The sequence below is a fragment of the Crinia signifera genome, chromosome 6 (genome assembly GCF_055691185.1).
Source record: "Crinia signifera chromosome 6, ASM5569118v1, whole genome shotgun sequence".
Classification (NCBI taxonomy): Eukaryota; Metazoa; Chordata; class Amphibia; order Anura; family Myobatrachidae; genus Crinia; species Crinia signifera.
The window spans coordinates 285,271,051-285,297,730 of NC_139222.1; the positions used below are offsets into that span (position 1 = coordinate 285,271,051).

A 26,680-nucleotide genomic window follows, 5' to 3' on the forward strand; every position below is an offset into this window, starting at 1 on the left:
CGACATTGACAAAAGCAATGACATAAAAGAGTCGACACATAAAATGTTGATTTGAGTTTTAAAGGTTTTTGTAGGCACCTGTCGAAATAGGCCCCCCAATCAGTGTAACACATTTCCTCACATGGTGCCCCACTCTTACCGCTGCGCTCGCCGTATTTTACTTTTCACAATCCAAGTCCACGTGGATGGTAACGCATGAAACCTCCCCCCAAAAATCACGAAAAAAAACTTTTTTACTTCTCATGTGTTGATCATTGCCATGTTAGCATTTTGCTTGTGTTGACCTACCAATGTCGTCCTTTCTGTGTTGACCTATTGATTGTCTATCTGCACATTGTGAGGCATTTATTAAATGATACAAATAATAAACTCAGAAGAAATACAAACTGAATCGTCTTTATGACACAACAATGTCTGATTATATACAGTATATAAATACACGATGAAGTAAACCGCAGCCTTGACATTCCTCATGCAGGGAGAAGCGTGCATCATGGGCGCCAAGAGGACGTACCAGAAGCGGCGATTGGAGCGGAAGTGCGCGCAGGGCAAGTACGCTGGGGCCATGTCATCCGAGCCCTGCGTCTGCACGGAGTCTGACTTTGAGTGGTGAGTATGGCTTCTCTATACGTTACATGGCTGCCGGAGATTACATCAATGCATCAGCGAATGACCCTTTATGGGGAATAAATACGAATCCACTGATCAGTTCCAGCCCCAGTGGAAGCATTACAGACATCAAACATGGAGTCAAATGTAATAGGGTGTGAGGATCAGAAAGGGTGAGATTTTGGGAGATTTTTCCCATTATTTCAGGGTTGCCTACCCTCCAGGAATGGCCGGGAGGGTCCCGAAAATCGGATACTCCTCCTGCCCCCCCCCCCCCCCCCCCCCCCCGGAAAGGTGGACAACCCTCCCGGAATCCTGGGCACCCCTGCTCAGCCCCCTGATTGCGACTTCCTCCATCCTGCCCTTGGCGTTTAAATAACCCAATCTACCAATCTCCAAAGTGTCATAAACGTTTCATTATAGCCCCGCCCCCTCCACGGAGATAGGCAAAACAGGTTATTTCCCATCCTGGGGGCAGGGCTTAATGACGTCACACTCCAGCTGTAGTATTGTATAGCAATGATAAATGGCCCCTTAATTACAAAAATAAAAATATAATAATACAAAAGAGATCTAGAAGATTAGTACATTTATATTAACTGTGCACTAGCAAGCGGCTGCTTACAGGTGGAGAACCCTTTAGTGCATCATTTGAAAGCCATTTTTGACAACAGTTTGATTAAACCATATTCCAGTCCTTTATCCCAGTATCTCAGTCTCCTCGGTCTGGGCGTCCGTCACGTGTACCCCAGCCCTGACGCAGAATAAATCTCTAGAGTCCTTAATGCAAGAACATCAGTTACACAGAGACAATAAATCCTACCGTGACGCAGCATCAAGTAATATACCATCGCTGTCTGTTAATGAATTTCCTCTAAATCAGGCTGCGGCAGGACGCTTACGTATATTCTGAATACCAGATGTAACATTAAACTGATGGATGTCTGAAGCATTAATTAAAATATCAAAAGGGGCTTGTATGAGGGCTGACGGCTTGTAAAGCGATGTCACCCTATAAATGAAACACGGCCATATCCTTTAATAACAGTGGAAAGGTCATGGGTCACTATGTCCTGAATATCTCACATGTAAATAATTATTATTTCATTGCCTACAGGCAGAGTAGGCGGCCATTTTGTGAGTGGATGAGAACGCAGGCTCAGTTGCCAGGGAACCAGTGCTCAGTCTTTAAAATGGCTGCCTCCGCGATAACATGTGTTCCTCAAGGATTTATAGCATCTATACATTGTCTTCCACCACCATTGCAGGAAGTGCAATCGATCCAGGCCTTCCCCTCAAGTCTAACCAGCGGTGGTCCAAATAGGGTTTATGATGGGTGGAATTGTATTTCTGCCCCCAAATCCTGACATCACTCGTTCCAATGATACTTAAAACAATTCTAGAAACTATTTTAACTTGCTGAATTTTGATATGTTACAGTACATCTACCTTCATATTACATAAAAAAAATACTTGGACATGTAATTGGTTTGGAAATATTTGTAGATTCAGGAAACAAAAATGTAAACTAATAAAAAAAAAACACGTTTCCGTATAATGCAGTTTTATTGCTGCACTTTGTTTTGTTTGGAGTTTATTTAATAAACCCCCGAATTAGAGGCGTCCTTTCCATCCCAGTGTCTCTCAGTGAATATAATTTGGGGAATCAGGTATTGTGTTCTGTTCCCTGCAGCAGCCTGCAGACAGGTACCAGTATAAGTGAATGTTACAGCGGCATTATTAATCCCCCCCCCCCCCCGGGCAGAAGCTCAGTGTGAGAGAGACACATGGTTTAGTAATTTGCGGATAAATGCTATTATGCAGACCGCAGTGCTGGGGGACTCTGATTCTCCCACCCTCACTATGTAACACAGCAGAACAAAACCTTTCCTATAACTTCTATTCACAGGTGATGAGCGCTGGTTCAAGGCAGGGCTGCCATCAGAAACTGTGGGGCCCGGTACTGACAAAATAAGCAGTTCTCCCCCCTCCCCTCTCAAACCCCTGGTGCGCCTGGTGAGACCGCTGGTATCTGTAACACAGGCCGCAGTACTCAACCTCTATGTGAGAAGTGATAGACTCTAATCCCAGGACCCCTTTCTGTCTGGGCCTGGTACCAGAGTCTTGCCAGTCACCCCCTGATGACTGCCCTGGTTACAGGAAAAACCAGAGACTGCAATGATGCTGAACATGATATAGGTCTACTTTCTGTGACAGAGAAATGTGTCCCTGTGTCTAGGAGTGACTTTGGTCAAACCCTATTATAGTTTTACTTCTACTATTTAATTGTACCTGAAACCCCCAGGGGTACAGTGGAGTTGCAGCTTTCTCACACCATGGGCCTTTATCCACGACAAATAAAAACTTTTTGTGTAGAAATTAGTGTGTTTAAATAATATCCTGTTATTCTACTAAGCTGCACTCCACGGCTCTGGTGGGTACCATAATGGGTGCGGAGCGAACCCCAAGTTATCTCTTCGTCTTGGTTCAGCAGTCAAAGACCTTCCTTGTGGAATTTCCATACAAGGGAATATAAAGTCCAGGAGAGGTGGGTTGGGAGTGACCGGGTGCAAGTCCAGCATCAAAATATGATCTGCTCAGGTGGGATGCTAGGTTGGTAGTGCCAGGGAACCCTTGCATGTACTGTGTACATTATTTTGTTCTTATCATGTGTTTATATGTGTATATAGTAATGTCCTGCTCTCCCTATGATCTGTACTGTCGTCACATCTAGTAATTGTTCCCATACCCTCTGATTCCAGCGATTACGGCTACGAGCGTTACAGCAATGGCCAGTGCCTGCCCGCTTTCTGGTATAACCCATCGTCCTTGTCCAAGGATTGCAGTCTTGGGCAGAGTTACCTGAACAGCACTGGGTACGTAACATGATCAACTCCGTTCCATTCCCCATTAAGAAAATAATAGAATTTTTGCATTGTATACTGTACTTTTGTGTATTGTTACTGTACGGCGCCTATTACACTGTTACTGGTGTTGGAATCGCTGTGTATCTACTACAGATTTACACAGCTGAAGATGTATCGTATTTGTGGTTCTTATGGCTGCCTCCCTCACACACTGGGAATTGGATTAAAATGTCTAAAGAGTGGAAAACTTTCCCATAGCAACTGGAAATGATTAAATAAGGTTACCGTAGTTGGCTCGCCTCCCCCACACTGACGTGCTAATTGCGGCTTTACGGGGAACATAGCTCTGGTCATGAGACACCCGCTACAGAGGGGGATGCAAATCTGTCCGTCATGGGGGATTCTGGGTAACCAGAACTCCCCTGCAAGCACCACTGTCATACATTTTATTTATTAACAGTTTCTTATATAACTGTTAGTTACAGAATCATTTCATTTGTTGCTATGGGCATATGTCGGCTTTAGTAGATTTAATATATATCCCATTTAAGAGTTATGAACGAATCTAGTTAATTAGCGCACTCTTACCCCTGAACAAGCCATATTATGTAGCAGGTGATATTAGGGCTTTACAGTATTTAATTGATGTCTCTTTTTTGGGGGGGAATATTGCGCTCTGTATATTTCAGCTGAAATGCTGGTGAAAAACAATTGAATACCACTCTATGGGCCTGATTCAGACTCGCTCGCTAGGCAACGTATATTCAGCCTAGCGAGCGGGTAAGCACCGTTTTTTGCATGCAGCTGAAGGGGACAGAAATCATTGGATGGTCGCATGCACAAACCCCACACATCGGAGTTGAGGCCGTGTAATATTGAGCAAGATGCAGCACCCCTCCCTCGTGAATCTGCCCAGATATCCGATATCACCCTCCTATCGTTTTGCAGTGTCATCGGGGTTGAGCTCATCAGTGTAGGGTACATGAAATGACCGGTGTTACTTGTCCTTATTATCTTCTAACACACACACACACACCCTGGTCCCCTCCCAAATATCCCGGGCCAAGAGATCTGAGACAGAAGCCTTGTACCTTAATGGGTCAGATGTATTACGCCTTCAGTAGTGATAAAGTGGAGAGTGATTAAGTTCCAGCCTAACTGTCACTTATACAGTTTGCGTTTGAAAAATAAAAATGTTACGAGTTGACTGACCGGTATTTTATCACTCTCCACTGTAGCTTAGTACATATGTCCATCTGTGAGATTCAGGTTTGTAATGTGATACTGATAAATCTTGTTACATTGTTGCAGGTACAGAAAGGTTGTGTCCAACAACTGCACAGACGGAGTGAGGGAACAGTACACAGCCAAACGCCAGCAGTGTCCCGGTAAGGCGCCGCACGGCCTCCGCGTCACCACGCTGGATGGGAAGCTGACGGCGGAACAGGCCCACAATGTCACCTTTGTGCTGCAGCTGGAGGAGGTGGGGACCGCAGAGCTACTGTATATACAATGTATACTATTACGGTGCATCATTTCCCAGGGAGACTTTATCTCTCTCCAAAGCTTAGTGAATCTCCCCTATAAGGGCGTTTGTAAAGTTTGTTGTTTCCTTGCTACACTAAGAGTCAGGCCGCCTGCCACCACAGCACTCTTCCATCCCTACTCTGCCACAGTCCCCACCCCCTTCTGATGATGCGTCCACGCCCCTCTTTGCCCCGAGAGCGCCTTAGGTACGGCATGTCCCAACCTGGCACCCGGAAAAGTGGGAAGGTATCGAAGCAGGGTCGTGTTTGGTTTCAAACCCATGACCCAAGTGGTGCAAGTAGCAATGCTAACCACTGCACCGTCAGGTAACCGGCCTTTGTGTAGCAGGTAGGTACCGCGGTTTTACTTGGTAAATTCATTTTCAGACCTCTGTCGCTGTCATGGAGACCAATCTCATAAATATGTACAGGTTATTTCTGTTACCTAGGAAACTGCAAGCCAGAAACAGACCTGTGAAAGTGCTCTACATAATGTCAGCAGAACGCAGGGGTGACCGTCACGCTGGGCAAATTTAATTTGCTGCAAACTTTTCACAACACGCCGCGTTTTACCTCCCAGCGCGGCTATTATTAGTGACATACACAGATATGTGTGCACAATGCAGAGCCAACCAAACATGGCAGAGGGGGTTCCAGGAGCACTTTGGTTTGGTGGTTTTCTTCCTTGGCTATTGTAGGTAGGAGAGCACTGTAATGTGGATACACGACTATACAATTGCCAGCCCATTGTCCTGTTATCAGGTGGATGGCTGATGATTGGATAGGTGTGTATGCAGTGCCCATGCAGGGCTTACTTAACAACTTTCTCAGGCAGAGTCCAGGACGGCTCACAAAGGGGCGTGTTAACACCGGCTGTGTAATTACCGCCATTGCAAAGGAGGGAGCGGAACTATGATGATGCGTTAAGTGTCACACCCCCTGTCGGCCTCCTTTCCTTCAATAAAATCCTAATGTAATGTAATGAGATGGGCGTTTGTGGATTTAATCGTGGGGGAGAGGGGAGTTTTGAAGGAGACTTGTCACTTTTCCAGGTGACCACCCAATTTTTATGGGCCTCACGGTCGTACCGGGGGAGTAGGCAAGTATGATACAGGGGTGTTAGCCAATAAATGGCTTATAATGATTTGGAAACTATCGGGTATGGGAGGTCCTCATAGAGAAGCCGCTCTCCGCCCAACCCTGTTATTGCACTGATTGACCCTCCGGCCGACCTGGCAGATTACATGGAAGAACAATTATTTGTATTCTGTCTACAATTAAATATCAGGAAGCAGCCAATAGATGGGGAGGGCAGGGGGCAGAGAAGGGGAGGGGCATAACACCGCTGGGTGTGTCGTACATCTCTGCATACTAATTAGGCTTTAATAACACTGACAATAGTCTGAGAGACAGACTGTACTTAAACCGGACTAAGGGCCTAATTCGACATGGATCGCTAATTGGGGAATTCGCAAATTTAGCAATTATCGATCAACGGCATGTGCGCCATTTCGCATGCATAAGGGGAAATGAGTATGGACTGTAGCGGCAATGGAGCCGCAGTTTGACTGACAAGTAGAATTTGCCTGGTGGCAGTTGCTCTTTCTGTCTGGGCGGCAGCTATCTGCTCGCAGTCATCTCCCATGAGTGATCCATGCTGAATTAGCCCTAAGGAAGATTAGGGTGAAGTATAAATGTAGTATAAGGCCGATGAAATACATCACTGTACGTTTGTGCTTCTGACTTCTGAGCGCCTCGATCTCGCGGCTGTTATTTATATAACATGAGTCACTTATCAATGACCAATTACTGTCCCGAGAGACACCGACCTGAGATAACCGCGTCCATTGCGCTGGAAATGAAGCGAAATGTGAAGATAAAAGCAGAATAATATCTGTATAGGAGGGGAGGCAGCTGGATATTAGGGACAGGATACAGATGATCAGCGACTATGGATATTATTTGCTTGCAGATCGACCCCTGGTTGGCGCAGCAGTATGGATGCTGCTGGCTCATCTGACTGTCACATGTCGGCGGTCACTGTCGCAATACATTTATATAAGTCGTTTCTGTGCCGTCCGTCTTACAGTATTACCATCCAACACTCACGTAGTAGACTGGTCTTCCAGCTCTCGTTACATCCTTAGCATCTAACTCCGCCTTGTACCTGATGTCATGCCCATGGGGTAGGGATGGCCATCGACCGTTGATGATTCAAAGAAAATAGACGATCAATAGTCAAAAACATTGATGGTCATCAATAAGATATTATGCTGCTATCGATGACTGTTTGTATTATCGCCATCAATGGCAACCATCGATGGCTAAAGCACTGATGGCTTACCCTACCATGGGGTTTGCAAACGTCAGTTAGGGTCGGGAGGTGCAGGAAGGGCTATAATTAGGCAGGGCCGGTCCTAGTCATTACAACGCCCCAGGCGGGGGGGTGGTGATGCGTCCACCGCCACCTGGTCTACGGTGGGGTAGGGGTGCGGGCGCTGCTGCGGCTCACCTCACCTGGCTCCAGGGTGGGAAGGGGGGTACACTGTGACCTGCTCCGTCCCAAGTGCCACCCTCCAGTGGCCGGCGCCCTAGGCAAATGCCAAAAGCTGCCTAGTGGTGGCGCTGGCACTGTAACTAGGTGGTTCCACCTGTTACATTGCTGTTATTCCTGCACAATAGGACTCTGAGAACAAGTGGAAGAATACACAGACAGCAGTGCCGGGTTTGCTGCATACAATTTGGGGTGGGATGTACCTCCGGCCGTGAGGGATACCGACTGAACTCGGACGTTTTTTTAAAGGGGCACTGACTTACAAGGCAAAACCATGCCATGTTAGTGATTGTCTCCATACACAGGTATCTCTGTGCGCTGTGATCGGTGGTGACTCTTACCATTTAGGAGGAGGTGGGCTGCCGCAATGCGGGCCCCCCCCCCCCTCAGCTGCAGAAGTCCCGGCCGCCGGTCCTCTGCACGGGGCCAGCACACATGCAGTAACTTCATACGTGCTGCGCATGCGCTGGCCCCAGCCTCCATGGGCTGCCTTGGCAGCAGCCCCCAGAGGCTTAACCTGGTTCCCGGGTATGGCGTATGCAGAACCTGTTTTAGGGGCAGTCACGCATTTGCGCAGAGAGAGGCGTCCGTCCCGGAAGGAGTGAACACCTCCCAATCAGACTGCCTTGTGTTATTGGCAGGTCGGACTTCCAATAGGAAGTCACTGCCAGTCACATTGAAGCCAGAACAGTCTTACAGACGGCATCTGGCTTAGTTTTAGGCAGAGACAGTGGTAGATACCTGGGGGGGCTGCAGCCCATAGTTGAAAACTGCCACTGGCTGTGATGCTCTGGAATGTGCAGATTGGCGTTGTGCTGCTGCAGCCTATGAGCTAGATTAAGCAATATTTACCTGGAGAGGGTTCCTCTGAATCCCTCCCCAGAAATGATGAGTATTCCGCTGTTGTAGTCAGTTCACTCCTAACACACGGCATACTGTATAAACACTTTGTCAAATAATAATTCTATTCAATACAAATGTTTTCCTTTGCAAATGTTAGGGTTGCGAATAATGCAAAAAAGGCTGCTAGGAGGTACCAAGGTACCCAGGCTGGGCCACCAGGTCTCTATACACCCTGTAACTGGGTGAAAAAAGGCTTGAGAACCCCAGATGTAGATGTATTGATGCGTAATAACCGGCCTCGCTGCTATACTGCTTATATACTGTGATATTCAGTTCTATCACCTCCAGGCTAATACACATCATCTCTCTGATGGCGGCTTTATCCGCTGGATACACAGAGCATGTGACCGGCTTGTACTGACCTGCCGTTCCCACCTAGAAGAGCCTATTTCATCCTCACTAAGGCTCCCCAGTGCCGGATAGGATTTGCTGCCCGGCTAGTGCAGTGCTGCAGAAACAGCTTGAAAAGAAATATAGCTCCAGTCTTCTCCCTGGAGACAGTGTGCGAATAGGCCGCTCCGACTGCGCGGAATCAGTATTTATAGGTGCTGCCGTATACATGGATAATCTGTAGGTGGACAGGCCACTGGTGTTCTCTGGTCCCATAGTGGGTGCAGCTGCAGAACAGTCACATGCTAGCATCAGTTACACATAAGCAATGAACAAGAAACCCCTGGCAACAAGCATGAAACCCCTGGCAAAGAGCAAGTAAGTGCTGCCAATGAGCATAAAACCCCAGGCAACAAGCATGTATCTTCTGTCAATGAGCATGTAACCACAGCCAAAAAAACATGTAACCCCTGGCAATGAGCATGTAATCTCTGGCAATGAGCATGTAACCCCCGGCAATGAGCTTTTAAAATTTCTACTTACGCCACTGATGTCGGCCCCCTTGCCTGTCGTGCCTTCATGGTCGATCTATTGACTATTGGCCTAGACACTGTGGACCTTGTGGTCTACACCCAACTCCTCCTAAAGAGAGTTTAGCAGCAAATGATGATGTTGGGCGTTTGCAGGAGCGTAGAATTGCTGCAATAATCAGCGCCGAGACACGAGAACAAGTGTATAATTTTTACGATTAATAGATATTTCTTTTCCCATATCTGCACTCACATTGGAACACGTTGCGCTAGGGGGAAAAGTAATTTTTGTTCCTAACGTCCCTGGTGCATAACCAGTAATAAAAGCCGGAGCTTATTATTTCATATTGACATTCACACACAGAAATTCTTTATTATTTCTCCTGCAAACGTATAAAAGTTTCCTCTGCATTGCTGCATCATTAAGCGGAGGGGAGCGGAGTGCCGGCAAAGGATTCAATGCAAAACACTGGGTGTATCTATGGCACCCCCCCCCCCCCCCCCCCCACCCTCAATATAGCGCTACATTAACAAGATAAGCAATGCCCTTTTCTGGGCTAATTAAAATTAATGTGCCAGGACAGTGACTCCAGCAAGAGACCATCCTGGTGGCAGGCCAGGCGACAGGGGGGGGGTCAAGGTGGACACCTGTGACGGGCCCCGAGGGTCAAAGGGGCCCCGGGTAGTAACCTGGGCCATGCCGCCATCATTTCTGACATTGGCTGAGTGGCTGAGCTCAGGCTCCTTTGTCAGTTACTAACCAGGTCTCCATCTCTCCATTCAGCACAACAGCAGGGAGATTATGTGAAAACCGAACCAAACGTATTGAAATTTTGAGCGCTGATTGTTAATTTTGTGCACTGCAGCTGTTTTAAACAAGGAGGATTACCAAACCCCTTCAAAACTGGAGGAACAACAAGAAAAAACGGAGCAGCGCTATACAGAATAATTTGGTTATTTATTTAAAATCAAAACATATTATGGCCGACAATTACACAGACACTACTAACAAAGAATTATATTAAGACTAGGTGATTCATCGCGCCCTACGGGCGCTCTTCACACTGTCGTAAGGGGCTGCGCCCCCTTAATTTGTGAACGTTTGTATATGAGAAATATTGTTTAGAATTGTATGAAAGATGCCCTGTATTGCAACTTGGGTGTCCGCGAATCGCGGGAGGGGGGGGGGTGGCGGGGGGTGCCGCAAATTGCGGGAGGGGGGGTCGTGGGGAGTGCCGTGAATTGCAGGAGGGGTGGTTGCTGCGAATCGCGGGAGGGGAGGGGTTGCAGAGAATCACGGGAGGGGGGGTTGCAGCGAATCGTGGGAGGGAGGTTGCTGAGGGTGTGCCGCAAATCGTGGGAGGGGGGGTCACGGGGTGGGGTGCTGAGAATCGTGGGAGGGGGGGTCACGGGATGGGGTGTGTGCCGTGAATCGCGGGAGTGGGGGTTGCGGAGGGGAAGTGGGGGTGTGACGCGAATCGCCACAAGAAAAAAATCAACACAGAAAGGTCAACACATGTAAATGTTGACATAAGTGTGGCACTTCATTGGTGTCCATGTCGACACATGAGAATGAATATGAAAACATTCAAAAAATGAAAAATAAATCTTCAAAAACTCATGTCAACCTTTTTCATTGTCGACCATAGCCATGTCAGTGTTTTGCATGTGCCATTTAATCCTGGGGCTGCCGCGAATCGAGGGTGGGTGCCGCGAACTGCGGGAGGGGGGGTCGCGGATCGCCGGAGGGCGGGGTTCACGGGAGTTCTGGTGTGTTGCCGCGAATTGCGGGAGGGGGGGCGCGGGGGGATAAGCGAATCGCGGGAGTTGCGGGGGGGGGGGGGGGTGTGACGCGAATCGCCACAAGTAAAAATCAACACAGAAAGGTCAACACATGTAAATGTTGACATAAGTGTGGCACTTCATTGGTGTCCATGTCGACACATGAGAATGAATATGAAAACATAAAAAAAAAAAATCTTCAAAAACTCATGTCAACCTTTTTCATTGTCGACCATAGCCATGTCAGTGTTTTTCATGTCCCATTTAGTCCTGGGGCTGCTGTGAATTGCGGGGGGAGGGGGGGGGTTGTCGCGGGGGTGTGTGTTTATGCCGCGAATCGCGGGAGGGGGTGTCGCGGGGTGTGTTTTTGCTGCGAATCACGGGAGGTGGGGGGTTTGCCGTGTATCGCGGGAGGGGGGCGCGGGGGGTGTGTGTGGTGTGCGGCGGGGGGCGCTCACCTGGTGGCTGTGGAGTAGCAGTGCTGGGAAACATGGAGAGGCAGAGGGTGTCTGGCACTGTGGGCTCACTGGGCTGGTTCTCTGTCATGTGAGTCAGAGGCTCCACCCAGCGTTATACACACACTCACACACATTTGAGTGACAGATGTAGCCAAATATATAAGAGATTGAGTAAAAACTCCGAATTCCCCTGCTCCTTATGTTAGGATGGTTCGTAGATGCATGCGATTTCCAATAAAACGTCCTTTGTTTAGAACCGGTTAGTGTATTAGTTTAGGATAGTATCCATACTCAGTCCCCACCTATGTGCACATAATATAGTGGTTTGTATACTTCGATAAGTTCCAGCAATAGGGTGAGGATTCCGGCTTCCAGTCCCCGATGGAACACTCCGGCCGCTGGTGCAGTCCTATACTTGCGGTCTTATCCAGAGGTTGTCCACTGGTTCCGGTCTGTGTGCTGCCAATAACAATCCCTGTGGTCTCTACGCGTTTCTCCACCTTATCTTCCTCAGGAGGCGTGTGTTATCTTTATCCTGAGGAAGCCGCTGAGCATAGATAAGGCGAAGAAACGTGTAGAGGACCACGGGGATTGTTATTGGCAGCACAACAAGGAATACATACAGATGACCATTGGTCAGGATACTGACACCGGCATCCCAAAGGAGGGAATCCCGATAGAGTTCGGAGGTCAGAGGTCACCCTGCCCCTGGTGCCCCTTATCCCACCACAGCCTAAACGCCGCTAAAGCCTAATCCCGCCTACTAAGTGCCTAAGCACCGATCCGCGCAGCGTACCCTAACCACCCCCTCAACAAGCCCCCCCCAGTAGTGGCTACACCTGGGTATTGGTCATAGTGCCGACACTCTGAAGATCGACATACATTAGGTTGACCAGTAAAGGTTGACAGAACAGGTCGACACATGAAATAGGTCGACAGGGTCGGAAGGTTGACCCAATCATTAGGTTGACAATGGGAAGGTCGACAGTCAAAAGGTCAACATGAGTTTTGTTTTGTTTTTGTCCTGGATTTTGACTGTCGACCTTCCGACCTTGTTGTTAACCTTAGCCATGTCGACCTATTTCATATGTATTTCAAATATATGGTCAACATTGTCAAAATGACGACACAAGCAAAGGACGACACAAGCAAAGGTTGACATGAGTTATTTGTGTGTGTAGTAAGGGGGGGTAATTTTTTCACACTTCCATCCGCGTGTCGCCATTGACACTACAATTGTGAAAAACATGTGTCGACATTTTCATGTGTCAACCTTTTTCTTGTTTGACTTTTTGCTGTCTTTTTTTCAGTGTTGACCTTGTGCATCCTTTTGGTGTTGACATAGACATTGTCGACCTAATATACCACACCCCATTTAACATTGAATTAATTTTCTCGATAATGGTATAGAAGGGGGTAATTCAGACTGGCTTGTAGCAGGCCAAATTCGGCACTGTCCCCCATGTTCGGGGTTTGCGCATGGGTGAATATGTGCAAGTGCAAACCCCCGGGAGTGAGCAGGACCGTTGCGTTTCACACTCCCCGGGTCTTTCGCTCCAGAGGGTGAGGGCCGGGGGTGGGCGCAGGGATACACCAAGTGTTTCTTGGGCATGCCCACAAAAATGGGTATGTAGGGTGTTCATACTTACACCCCACTATACCGTTCTGGGGTAAGCGCCGTGCTGTGTTATATATGCCAGGGGTACCATGCACAGTGCCTGGGGTAACATGCTCCGTGCCTGGGGTACCATGCACAGTGCCAGGGGTAACATGCCCACTGCCTGCACTAGTGAGGACCCCAGTATAAGTATTAAACATCCCCAATGTGTACGAATCCCCCATTGCCGGGCTAGTGCCCTACATGACTTATTCTGCTCTTGTCTTTGTGCAGGGGGATATTCAGAGGACTAACATTCAGGTCGAATTTGGGGATGGTATCGCCGCCTCCTACGCCAATCTCAGCGCAACAGAGGATGGGATCAAGCATGTCTACCAGAACGTGGGCATCTACAGGGTGCTGGTAACAGTGGACAACAACCTGGGCTCTGACAGCGCTGTGCTGTACCTACACATAACAGGTACCTGCCATTCCTATAGATGTAACGGGGGCTTCCCCTGATCTATTCACAACCAGATCTTTACCTTCTCAGAGGCTTAGAAATATTGATAAACCCCAAGAGTCTTCTAGGGACCGTTTTATGAAACCAACGCGTTTTACCGTGCCTGCACACAGAACACTGTCCTGGTTCTATATATGTTCCTTCCAGCAGATGGTAAATGATGCCACTGGCACGCCAGCAGGTGGGTTATGTATCTGCTAAGGCTGCCATGCATTGACAGTTGTGACATTGTAAAACAGGTGAAACGTGCTTATTCTGTCACACCCACAATCCCCTTCAAAAAAGCTGTAACTCATTTGGACAGTCCGGGGACAAGGCTTGGGACATAATAAAGGATACAATGTTAGTAATGTCATATTTCCTCTAACAATGCTACGGTGACATGGATCGGAACTTGTTTCCTAGCAGGGCGCCCAGATTTCCTAGGTACGGTAGCGTAGTGAAATCGCATCGCATGGGCCATTTTAGTGCCATGCGATGCAATGCGATTTTTTTATGTAATTCACTGCTGTGTTGGCCCCGGGGGATTGTATCGCATGCGATTTTATTGGGTGCGATGCCATGCCATTATCTATACAGTTGTATGACATACAATGAGGTTTTACTGACCCCGCCACTATCCACGCCACCCCGAAGTGTGGCGAGCGGCGGTGGAACGCGTCCTCCCGACCTTTTCATACCCCCACTATCCACGTCGGCGTGGAGTTGATTTTATATAGTGTGACGAGCGCAGCGAGCCACGGAGCCCTAAGTGTGGCGAACGCAGCGAGCTCCCCGTACCGTCGCGGGGCTCGCTGCACTCGCCACGCTTCGGGCTTGGTGGCTCGCTGCGCTCGCCACACTATATAAAATCAACTCCACGCCGACATGGATAGTGGGGTATGAAAAAGTCAGGAGGATGCATTCCGCCGACCCTCGCGGGGCTCGCTGCGCTCATCACTATTCAGGGTGGCGTGGATAGTGAGGGGGTTCCCCAAAAATCCTCATTGTATCTCATACAAATGTATAGCTAATGGCATGGCATCTCACCCTATAAAATGGCATGCGATTTTGCGGAAGGTGCAATGCGATCCCCCGGGGCTAACACAGTAGTGAATAAATTACATTAAAAAATCTCATCGCACGGCACTAAAATGGCCCATGTGATGCAATGCGATTTTCCTACGTAGAATCGCCCACTAAGCAATTTGCTAGGAAACAAGTACCCATGGATCTACCAGGTTAGGCATAATGACCTCACAGACCCAAGCTGTCATTGGTAGCGCCCGCCATGTATTTTGCCATATAGCGTCAGGGAGATTTACACTGACAACTGGAAGGAAACTGGAGATCATAAATTCCCAGTACACTACATAGGCAAAAGTATAAAACTGGTTATCAATGACATGCCAAGAGTCTTGTGCCACATAGCCCCAAGACACTGGGTGGATTAGAACACATCTGTACCTGCACTGGCACAAAGGGTGCGGCTATGAGATTGTGATTGGTGAGCTGTGATTGGCGAGATGTGATTGGCTTGCTACTCCGTGGGACCCGCTACACCCCCCCCTCTTGGCTTGACTGGGCACAAGGCTGATGGGTACAGACTTCTTGGATTTGGGACAGTCTGAGATTCACATGGGGAATTGCAGTATGTGGCAGCAGCTCCACGCCTGGGTACAATGGATGTTCTGTGATCGCTAGACTAACCTGATAAGATAGTGCTGGATGGAACGTTGCAATAATGATTATCCATAATGTAACAATATCTGTACCATCGTGCCTGGTTTTGTTACATTTTTATTTTTTAAATTGTTGGTTTTTTTGAACCAATGAACGAGGAAACAGAATAATTCCATTTGTCAGCCTGGTTTATTGGTGCGCCATAAGGAGCAGCTGGTAAGATTTGCTATATTGCGTACGCAGTGCCGATTCTCTTAAGCCCTGCCGATATTCAGTGGTCCACCTAATGCAGGGGTGTCCAAACTTTTTGCGACAAGGGCCAGTTTTGGTGAGGTGAAAATGTGTGTGTGTGGGGGGGGGGGGGGGCGACCATTCAGCCTGACATTCTTTGAATCATTAATCACATCAGAATGGTCCCCCACTCTGCCCCCATTCACTTTATGTCCCCCAGCCTGCCCCTTCACTGTATATTCCCTAGTCTGCCCCCCCCCCCTTCTCTGTGTTTCCTCCAGCCTGCCCCATTCACTGTATGCCCCCCACTCTGCCCCCATTCACTTTATGTCCCCCAGCCTGCCCCTTCACTGTATATTCCCTAGTCTGCCCCCCCCCTTCTCTGTATTTCCTCCAGCCTGCCCCATTCACTGTATGCCCCCCACTCTGCCCCCTTCACTGTAAATTCCCCAGCCTGACCATCCTTCTCTGTATGTCCCCCATCCTGCTCCTCCTTCACTGTATGTTCCCCTCTCTGCACCCATTCACTCTGTCCCCCAGCCTATCCCCCCTTCTCTTAATGTCCATCACTGCCTCTATTCACTGTACAGTATGTCCCAAAGCCTGACCCTCCATTCACTGTATGTCCCAAAGCCTGACCCTCCTTCCTTGTATGTCCCCCAATCTGCCCCCATTCACTGTATGACTCCCATTCACTGTATGACTCCAATTCACTATGTCCTACAGCATGCCCCCCTTCCCTTTATGTCCATCACTGCCTCCATTCACTGTATGTCCCCCAGCCTGACCCTCCTTCACTGTATGTCCCCCACTCTGCCCCCATTGACTGTATGTCCCCCTGCCTGTCCCCTCCCTTCTCTGTATGTTTCCCAGCCCCTTTTGTGAGCCAGAGGACAGAGAGGCAAAGCAGGAACTGCAAGGACAGGAGATGCTTGAGCTCCCGCTGCCGCCCTCCTCCACTCTGCATGTTAGAGGAGCAAGCTTCCCCCCCTCCCCACACACTGCTGTCACTGTGATTGTGGAGGAGGGTGATATACAAGTGCAGCTGCAGGGGTTGGATGCATACTCACCTGAAAGATGCCAAACACATCTAACTGTGGCGGCCGGCACCTCCTCACTGCTGCAGACAGCAAGGTAAAGGCGCGCACGCCGGGGCCCCACCTTTAGTGCTGTGTGTCCCGCATCTGATGCTCCATCCGCCTCTGGCTAGAGGCTGCGGGCTGCTTGAAATGACAGCACAGGCCGCAATTGGCCCCTGGGCCGGACTTTGGACATGCCTGACCCTAATGTATGTCTACCTAGTGACCATAGGCGAATCTAGAATTATGGTAATGGGTGGTCCCAGATCTAGACATAACAGTAGGGGGACTTTTGTGCGGCGTAGCTGCGCAGCAAAAAGGGTGTGTGGCCTCATGGAAAGGAGGCGTGGCATCACAAAAAGGGGTGTGATATTACACTTTAGACCATACACAGTAATGCCCATTACACATTTTAGCAAACTCCGTAATACCCATTACACATAAAGCCACACGCCCTAATGCCAATTACACATAAGGCCACACACCATAATGCCTATTACACATTGTGCCACACATCATGATGCCCATTACATACTTTATAACGAACCGTAATGCCCATTACATATTTGCCACATAAGTGCTGCTTACCTACGTGCTCATTGCTAGGGGATTCTTGCTTGATGGCACCATAGTACCCATTACACACGATGCCGCACACCATACTACCCATTACACATGATGCCGCACACCATAGTACCCATTACACATGATGCCGCGCACCATAGTACCCATTACACATGATGCTGCACACCATAGTACCCATTACACATGATGCCGCCCACCATAGTACCCATTACACATGATGCCGCACACCATAGTACCCATTACACATGATGCCGCACACCATAGTACCCATTACACATGATGCCGCACACCATAGTACCCATTACACATGATGCCGCACACCATAGTTCCCATTACACATGATGCCGCGCACCATAGTACCCATTACACATGATGCCGCGCACCATAGTACCCATTACACATGATGCCGCGCACCATAGTACCCATTACACATGATGCCGCACACCATAGTACCCATTACACATGATGCCGCACACCATAGTACCCATTACACATGATGCCGCACACCATAGTACCCATTACACATGATGCCGCACACCAAAGTATCCAGTACACATGATGCCGCACACCATAGTACTCATTACACATGATACTGCACACATAATGCCCCTTACACATGATGCTGCACACCGTAATGCCCCTTACACATTAAGCCACACATTATGCGTAATGCCCCCACATACCGCCACTTGTAGTGTCCCTTAAGCAATGCTCCCAAAAGTGCCACTTACTGTAAATTTTTATATGAGCCTTCGCTGCTGCTGCAGGGAGAGATGGAGAGCGGTGCAGCTGCTTCTATGGGGAGAGGAGCAGAGCGCAGCGCAGAGCACGCTCCCACTCCCCTCCTGGTGTCCCCTCTAGCCGAGTGGACATTTGAAATATTGTGCGCACTGTTGTTGGGCGTGATGTCGGGGGAGCACGCCGGGCACCGGCACCACATGATTAAAGGGGGGGCGGGCTGAGGTGAAAGTGGGGAGAAGAATTGGAGCGGAAGCTGCAGGGGTGACAGTCATTGACAGCTGGGCAGAGAGCTGCCCGGCTGCATTCAGAGCACTGCAGGTCACGGCTATTTTAAATAATACCCCTTTCACAACAGAAAATGCAGGGATTTACCCGGGAATATGGTCCCAGGATCATGCAGGGATTTTCTGGTGTGAGGGGGAGAGACAACCACTCCCCTCTCCCTACCCCCCTTTAACCAACCAGCTATATCTTCGGAACAAACTGACCCATTTACATGAGTAAACCAGTATCATATTGAAGAACTTTTGAGTTGGCTTCGAATGATTTTGGTCCTGTGAAACTGGGCTGTTTGGTTCCAGAGAACTCTGCCCTCAAAGAACATAAACAGTCATGAAATTACATTTAAGAAATGAAAAAAAAAAAAAAAAAAAAAAACGGTTCAACCTCAATATCCTTGGAACCAATTAACCCATATGGATCCAGCCTGGTATCAGATTGAAGGCCCAGCGATTTGGGTTCGACTGAGATCAACCTCGAGCTTCAGTGATGCCGAAGGGGGAACTGGCAGCTGTTGAACTGGGTGGGGGTCGGAATTAGCGGGTCCCATGTTATCCTATAGGGAAAACGTTCCAGGTTTGACTGGCAGTATCTCTGGTTCCCAGGGGGCTAGAGACACGGGGCTGGGCTCGTTAGAAAGCCCCATCCCTCAGCTACAAAATGGACCCCAGATCACCCCCTAGATTCGCCTATGCTAGTGACAGTACCCCAGCATTGGAGCCCCCCCCCCCCAGCACCCCGGCCCCATAGCAGTTGTATCCCCTGCACCCCCTGTTGTTCCGCCACTGCATCCATCTTCTCTAATATTAACCAATCAGCACTTGTGGACTCGTTCTCTTCATCAGATAAAAGGAAGAGTTTCCTCAGCATTTTCCCGAGATAAAAGTGCCGCCTGTTGTATCCTCTCCGCACTGAGTGCGCCCCATTAAGGGCAAAGCACAAGGTAGAATTTCTGTTCTAGTTGCAAACTTCTAAGAAGTTCCAAGCTGCAATAATCCACTGACGCTGCAAGTGATTTGGAGCCAGGCACTGCCCCCTACTGTTCCGAATAAATAATTCATCACACGCTCTCGCCTGGCTGTTCAGCAGTACCCTTTGTGTGCAGGTCTATAATAATCTGCTCGCCGCAGGGATCCCCGTCATTAGATTATAAATACCTCGAAACCCCAGCTAATCATTATCTCCGATAACGCCTGCAGCTGCTGAAGTTTCACTTGGTTAAATAAAAACAAAAAATTAGCTTCAGCCCCTTCGGCCTGTGATATTTTTTCCATCATAATTGTCAGGGATCAATATTGGGACAGAAAAGGTCAAATTTGTGCCCATTCATATGAAATGTACTGTACGGAGATTAGTACATATTACAGTTTATTAAATGTCAATATGTTCTGATCCTTCTATTTCCAGGGATTGAACCCTTTGTGCTCCGAGCACTTTTAGTTTAATATATTTTAGAAGTGCATTAGTAGCATGTCAGTAAAAAATGTTGCCTGTCAGTAAATGTAATAGTGTTATAAACAATAATAATACTGTAACAATTTTCTTTGGTAACAAAAAAACCTGCCCATAAGGATGCAATATAATGAGGCAAGTTGTTGTTGTTGTTATTATTATTATTATTATTATTATCTATAAATTAATAGCAGAAGGACAAATTTTACGAGTGACCTATTTTTATGATGCTGTTGTCCCATCTTATACCAAATTAAAGCTATTGATCTGTAGACTTGCTGACACCATTTGGCCTTGTACTGTAAAATGGTTCCTTCGTATCGGGGTTATTTTCGCTAAATAGGTGCCTGCCATGTACAATGCATCACCACTGTGCTCTGGAATATGTGACAGTTGGTGAAGTCTCCCTGTGCACCTGCTGGGTGACCTGGAACATATGACCTGCTGGGAGGTCTGGAAACTGTGACAGTTATTTGCAGCCACCCACTAAGCAAGAATAAAAAATAAAAAAATTGACTTGTAAGGGGGTGAAAAGGAGTAAAATAATCCATTTAGTAAACTTTTGCCCGGGTGAAACTGGGCACATCAGCTGGTTATCATTATTTACATTTTAATTAGAATGACCTGTGAAAGATACATACACCATGGGCCTGATTCAAGTTTGTAAGTAAAGGGGGGAAAAAGCCAGCAACTGGGCAAAACCAGCGATCTGCCGGCGGCGTGTGCTGAGCGATCTACCAGCGGTGTGTGCTGAGCGATCTACCAGCGGTGTGTGCTGAGCGATCTACCAGCGGTGTGTGCTGAGCGATCTACCGGCGACGTGTGCTGAGCGATCTACCAGCGGTGTGTGCTGAGCGATCTACCGGCGGCGTGTGCTGAGCGATCTACCGGCGGCGTGTGCTGAGCGATCTACCGGCGGCGTGTGCTGAGCGATCTACCGGCGGCGTGTGCTGAGCGATCTACCGGCGGCGTGTGCTGAGCGATCTACCGGCGGCGTGTGCTGAGCGATCTACCTGCGGCGTGTGCTGAGCGATCTACCGGCGGCGTGTGCTGAGCGATCTACCGGCGACGTGTGCTGAGCGATCTGCCGGCGGCGTGTGCTGAACGATCTGCTGGCGGCGTGTGCTGATCGATCTGCCGGCGGCGTGTGCTGAGCGATCTACCGGCGGCGTGTGCTGAGCGATCTACCGGCGGCGTGTGCTGAGCGATCTACCGGCGGCGTGTGCTAAACGATCTGGTGAGAACACTGTCTCCATTACTTGGGACATGGAACCTTATTTAGATTTCACTTCAAACACAACCCACCCAAATCTAACTCTCACTGCACATCTGCCCCCCTGCAGTGCAGCATGGTTTTGTCCTGTTGCTTAGATACCATACACACTAGACAATATATCTTTAAAGATATATCAACAAAATCGTGAACAATATATCATTCATATTGTCCAGTGTATGCACTCACCGTCATTACTGATATCTACTGTCGTTTGTACATGCAGATCAATGCTGACTATATCGTCTACGATTGCATGTACAAGCGGGGGCTGAGTGACGTCACTGAACAATGCTCTCTGCACACGTTACATCTGCCCCACCTGCAGTGCACATGGTTTTGTCCATTAGAGAAAGAACTTGATTTGCAAGTGAACCAGTATCATGCCCAATATCCCATATGATATCGTTCAGTCTGTATGCGCTATATCTTTCACCGAGATAGTACATAGCCGTTGATGAAATCGTTTGTTGGCGATATTGTGTAGTGTGAATGAGGGTTTTACTTGCTTTTTTTTGCTTTTTACGAACTACAAACATGAATCAGACGCAATATTAATGCTGTCTGCAATTCTCCTGTTTTTCAGCAGAGGGCACTAGTGTAACACACTAGAATGTCTTCACATTACAATGCATAGATAGGAGGCTTCCTTGGGACAGTGTCAGACACATTTCTGCATCTGAGTTTGGATGTTTGTGTTGCCAGCTGTGACTTTTTCATCCTGTACAAATGATTGTGACACAGAGTGGTCTTTTCTTTCCGCAGCCCCCCTGGAGCACATACACCTGGTGGTGCCTTTTGTGACCACGAAGAACAAGGAAGTCAATGCCTCGGTGGTCCTCTGGCCGAACAACGTGGGGACCCTGACATACGTCTGGTGGCTGGGAAATAACAGTGAGGTGCATTCAGCCTTCTGCTTAGAGCCGTTACATAAGAGAAGTGCGCAGCATAACTGGTTCTGGGTTTCCCTTGCAAGCCATGTTTTCTGGAGACTGTGCACATTTGTGAGCCCATTTGTAGCCACCTCTCTTACCTGAAATATTAACATTAGTCAGTGGCAAAGCCGGATTTACAGAGGGGGTTTCCAAATTCCGTCCACAATCTCCCACTCTGTAGAACACTGGAGCTAGTGTGGGAGTCTGAGGGTAGAAGAACCCAATAACGACCCTGGACATATGTACACATTGGGCTTTTATACACTGTATACTGTATGGAATACAGTAATAATATGTAACATTACAGTAGCAGTGGTTCCCAAACTGTGTGCCGCGGCTCCCTGGGGTGCCTCGGAACACATGCAGGGGTGCCGCGGCTTGGTGGTCTAGGACCAACTCAAATTATTAATGGTTAATTATTAATGAGCAAAACCAGTGCTGGTGGCTGCCAATCATAGAATGTGTACAAACAGAAACAAATCCTGCCCTTTACCACATAACTGACCCTAAGAATCGCATATAAACCCAATCTACTTAATTTTTTTGGGACCTAGGGGTGCCGTGAAAAAAATTCTGATTCTCTAGGGTGCCGTGAATCAAAAAAGATTGGGAACCCCTGGTCTATAGTATAGGCTGTATCACACATTTATATACTATATATGTGGTCATGAAAAGGTTAAACATCCCATAATAAATACACAAACCTAATAGAAGCAGTACTGCACTGTCTAAGCTCACATTCTCCCACCTCATGGTAAGGCTCCTGTCTCTTCTTTCTGGCAGCTGCTCTCCAGTGCACTGATTGAGGCCTCAGATACACACACACAGCAAACTTGGTAGAAGCTGTTACCACCTGGTCATGTGCAGCAGCTCCGCTCTGTCCCTTACTCTTACACCCCCCCCCCCCCCCTGTATTTGTCTAAATATAAAAGTGTAAATAAAACCATAAAATGCAGATGCTGATTAATGTAGTAGTTCCACATATTATTTCTTATAAATAAGTTCAGCTTACATAACATAAAACTTGTCTGCATTTCGAATAACATTTCGGAGAGCACAAAACGTGGCCGTACAACTGTGCATGAGCCCTATATCTTCCCAGGAGACAATCCGATCTCTTCAGGCTTGACCGGGCTTCTGGAAGAGACGGCCACATGCCCTTCATCTCCATTTTATCACAGTCGCAGAGACGTTTGCTTGGAGTGGGGTGGGCAGGAGGAGGACAGGGGGCTAGTGAATGGGGGCTTCCAGTGTTTCCTGGGTGTGCTCAAAACAACGGTGCACGGGGCGGCTGACGTCACAGAAAATGATTGCTTAGCACTCAAATGAAGTGCCTGAGATAGGACACAATTTGTTTTTGCATGTTTTAAAACCTTGTTTCATGCACAAATTAAATATTGTTGTGTGTTTTCCATGTGTTTGATGTGGTTATACAACATAAATGCATTTTGCGTTCACACACGGGTCCCGTCCCCATGGCACCTCACTGAAAACTATTCCGAAATATGGAATAATCCATTATCCACAATGCTCCTGGTCCCGAGCACTTTGGATAAGGGATACTCCACCTGTGCATATTTTGAAGGCTGATTCAGTGCAGACACCGGTCACTCTGCATAAGACTCCGTCCAGCTCTCAAAGTGACTTCTAGAACAAGTTGCTCATAGTCTGCGGCTATAACCAGTTAGTTTGCCAAGTTAATACTTTGAGGATTTCTGTTCCCTCATGCCCAGCCTTGTGATGCCATGCAGCGCCAGCCTAATTCTAATTCAACCTAATCCTGAAATCCCCGCTCCAGCCTCAGCCCCCGACGCTAACATACTGTACTGTATTGATTGGCTCAGGGGCCAAAAACATGTTTACTTCTATATATTATTTCTGTGAGGTCCCGAAAGTTCTGTGTATTCCATCTTCCAGGGGTTGCTCGGTCTCTTATCTCTGCCATAATGAGCGCCCGTCGTCTCTCCAGCCGACGGGCACATGCAGTGTGGGGGCTAAAAGAGCTGGAACATCGAATTCTTTTTCTCTTTGCTACAATGTTGTTTCTGGAAGATAACAGCGCCGGTCCCAGGGCGCCGTGCTCAGCTGCTGTGTGGAGATGGCTGTTAGGCCCATATAATACATTGCTGTAATCTCCATTTAGGAAATGTCTGACGTTATTTGCACGCTGGTAACTCTCAGCCCTAATTCTCTCTTCTCGCCGCTGTCTTTATTTCTTATCTTCCTCTCTGTGCAGCCTGTTATCAAGCTGGACCGTAGCATCTCCTTCACATTCAGCGCGGAGGGTATGACCAGCATCACCGTCCAGGTTGCCGCAGGAAACTCTATCCTCCAGGACACCAAGACCATCGCCGTCTATGGTAAGCCCCCTCCAGGCCTTACTTGCCTTCAAGGAAAAGTTCTGGAAAACGTTTCTGCTGGAGATGAGCGAAACCACGCCCCTTGTATTGGATTGGTTATCGCTTTCCGAAAACTGTCGTGCGTTGGTTTAATAGCATAGTCCTGTATTGTTTTAAAGACCAAAGGGGCTTCTCTGTTGTGCCCGGCCTAGGGTGGCATCACCCCCAACACTCAGGGGTGTGGATGGAAAGGTCTAAAGTGTCTAAGTTGACCTATTCAATAGGTCGACATTGACAAACGTTGACATACAACAGGTCCAACAGGTCAACATTGACAAATGGTTGAAACAAGCTAAATGTTAATACAATGAAAGGTCGACATGAGTTTTTTTAAGGTTTTTTGTGTCACTGTTGACACCCGTCGGCATGGACCCCCAATTAGTGTCTGTGTGGATGTTAAAGTGATGTCAACATAGACAACGTATAAGTGTGCCGCGTCCCCTGGCACGGCTCGCTGCAATTGGCACACTATTATAGTCTCCCTCTGTGCCCACTTGGAGAACCAATTTGGTCAATACAAAAAAAAAAACCTTTTGAGCAGCTGACAGCCAGTTACTGTATTGAACCATATGAAGAGATGATAAAGGATTGCACGAGGAATAACGTATGATGCGTTATATAAAATGTATGTGGGGCCCCCAGTGCAGTGCTATGTCCGGAGCCCAAAATAAGTGCCCAGTGCTGTGTCCGGGGCCTACAATGCTGTTAGGACGGTCTGTCCCTGATGTATGGGACCACAATAAGTGCCCAGTGCCGTGTCTCAGCTCTGAGTACATGGCCGCGCTCTGTGAGATATACTGTACACGTTTCCCTGCTGTGACCCCGGTGTTACCGCACCCTCTGACCTTCTGATTACAGAGCAGTTCCAGTCTCTCCGATTGTCCTTCTCTCCAAACATGGACGACTACAACCCCGATATTCCCGAATGGAGAAGAGACATCAGCCGTGTGATTAAGAGAGCGCTCATGTATGTAAGTGACACATTGACTTGGAAAACGTCCCCGTGGTTTGCCAAATGCAGCGTGTACTGTCATTTATAGTCTCGGTCCTGAGCTTATTATCAGACTTTAGTGTTCTAGGTCTACAGTTCCTAAACGTTCTTGAATCGCGGCGACTTAGAGTAAATGCATTTTATTTTTTTATGGCAATACTCAATGCCAAACACCATCGCTGGCCGTTTGCAAGATGATTGACAGGCGCCGGGTGTTTTTGGGCATTTCCTGGGAGTACCACCAAAAAAAATGAGGCGGATCCCGGCCGTTGGGAGGGAGAGGGACGCCGACGTCAGCAGCAAACCCGATTCCTCACTTCACATGGGTGTGACGGGGCGGGGTTACTCTTGGCGGGGAGGCAGCTAACTGGTCGCTGGGCTCCAGGTCTGAATCAGCACCTATGATAGGGTCCCTTTAAATTTGCCTTCGCCTGCAGAATGCAAGCTTGCGGGCCGCGATCACATGTTGTCATTTTACCTTCTGAGTCTTTTCCCCGACAATCCTGATTTTCCAAAGAGAAAACTTTTGTGCGGAAAGAAAAGTGGTGACAAGGGACCGTCCTATTTTCGGAGTCGCATCCTTCCAGCTGAGAGACTAAATGACATGTTCCACACAGTCCGCTGTGTCCGCGTCCATCTGTTTACCCCTTACAGGGCTGATTTGTAGCTAGCTCGAAACAATGTTTTTTTTTTATTTTTTATTTTACCGAACATCCTGAAAGCAGCGTTATACATTATTGAAGCACTTCTGGGAAATCTGCTACGGAGGGAAAAACAGTCATTTTCTAGTTATGCTTTTGTTATTGCGATTACTAAACAGCTATGGTGTCCGGCGCCTGAGCAGAGCCTGCAGCCATGGCCCCTGTTCTGCAGCGATAGCCACGGGCGCCCTGGATGCTCAGCCAAGCTTACGCTGGCAATTAATCAACCAGTGCGAGCCGGGATCTGCCGGATGCTCCCTGGCTCCTATTCCCAATGCGGCTCCTCTGGGGAGCAGGTGCAGCGTGCGGCGAGTCAGTGCCAGCTGTGCCAGAACCTCAATTCCGTCTGCTAATTAAAATAGTCGCAGTGTAAACCTGCAGTCAACACACGGCACACAATGGGGACACTGCTCGTTCCCGGCTCACAGCCGAGAGACACCGTTTTATGCCTCGTTATCTCTTCGGCTGCCAATTATATCCGTTTACACACTTCAATAAAGAGTTTTGAATAGTTAAATGTAACTTTTTTTGTTACCTTCATTATATTGTGAGCTCTTGTGAATAAGAATCATATTATTATTATTTATATACATATATACGAATATTAAGGTGCCTATTGAATTATAATGATTGACATTTACCTTAACTTTACTCTATATTACCCCTAGAAATA

At 48.1% G+C, this 26,680-nt stretch overlaps 1 protein-coding gene across 5 annotated transcripts in view; it reads left to right on the forward strand.

The window, feature by feature from the left end:
- Positions 1–26,680, forward strand: part of SORCS1 (sortilin related VPS10 domain containing receptor 1) — a 501,652-nt gene that overhangs the window by 431,670 nt on the left and 43,302 nt on the right. For all 5 annotated transcript variants that reach the window (XM_083149856.1, XM_083149858.1, XM_083149860.1 and 2 more), the window contains exons 16-22: positions 479–609; positions 3,372–3,485; positions 4,788–4,959; positions 13,451–13,637; positions 21,747–21,880; positions 24,153–24,276; positions 25,174–25,286. In XM_083149856.1, the coding sequence (XP_083005982.1) occupies positions 479–609; positions 3,372–3,485; positions 4,788–4,959; positions 13,451–13,637; positions 21,747–21,880; positions 24,153–24,276; positions 25,174–25,286 (975 nt within the window). The remainder of the gene's footprint in view (positions 1–478; positions 610–3,371; positions 3,486–4,787; positions 4,960–13,450; positions 13,638–21,746; positions 21,881–24,152; positions 24,277–25,173; positions 25,287–26,680) is intronic.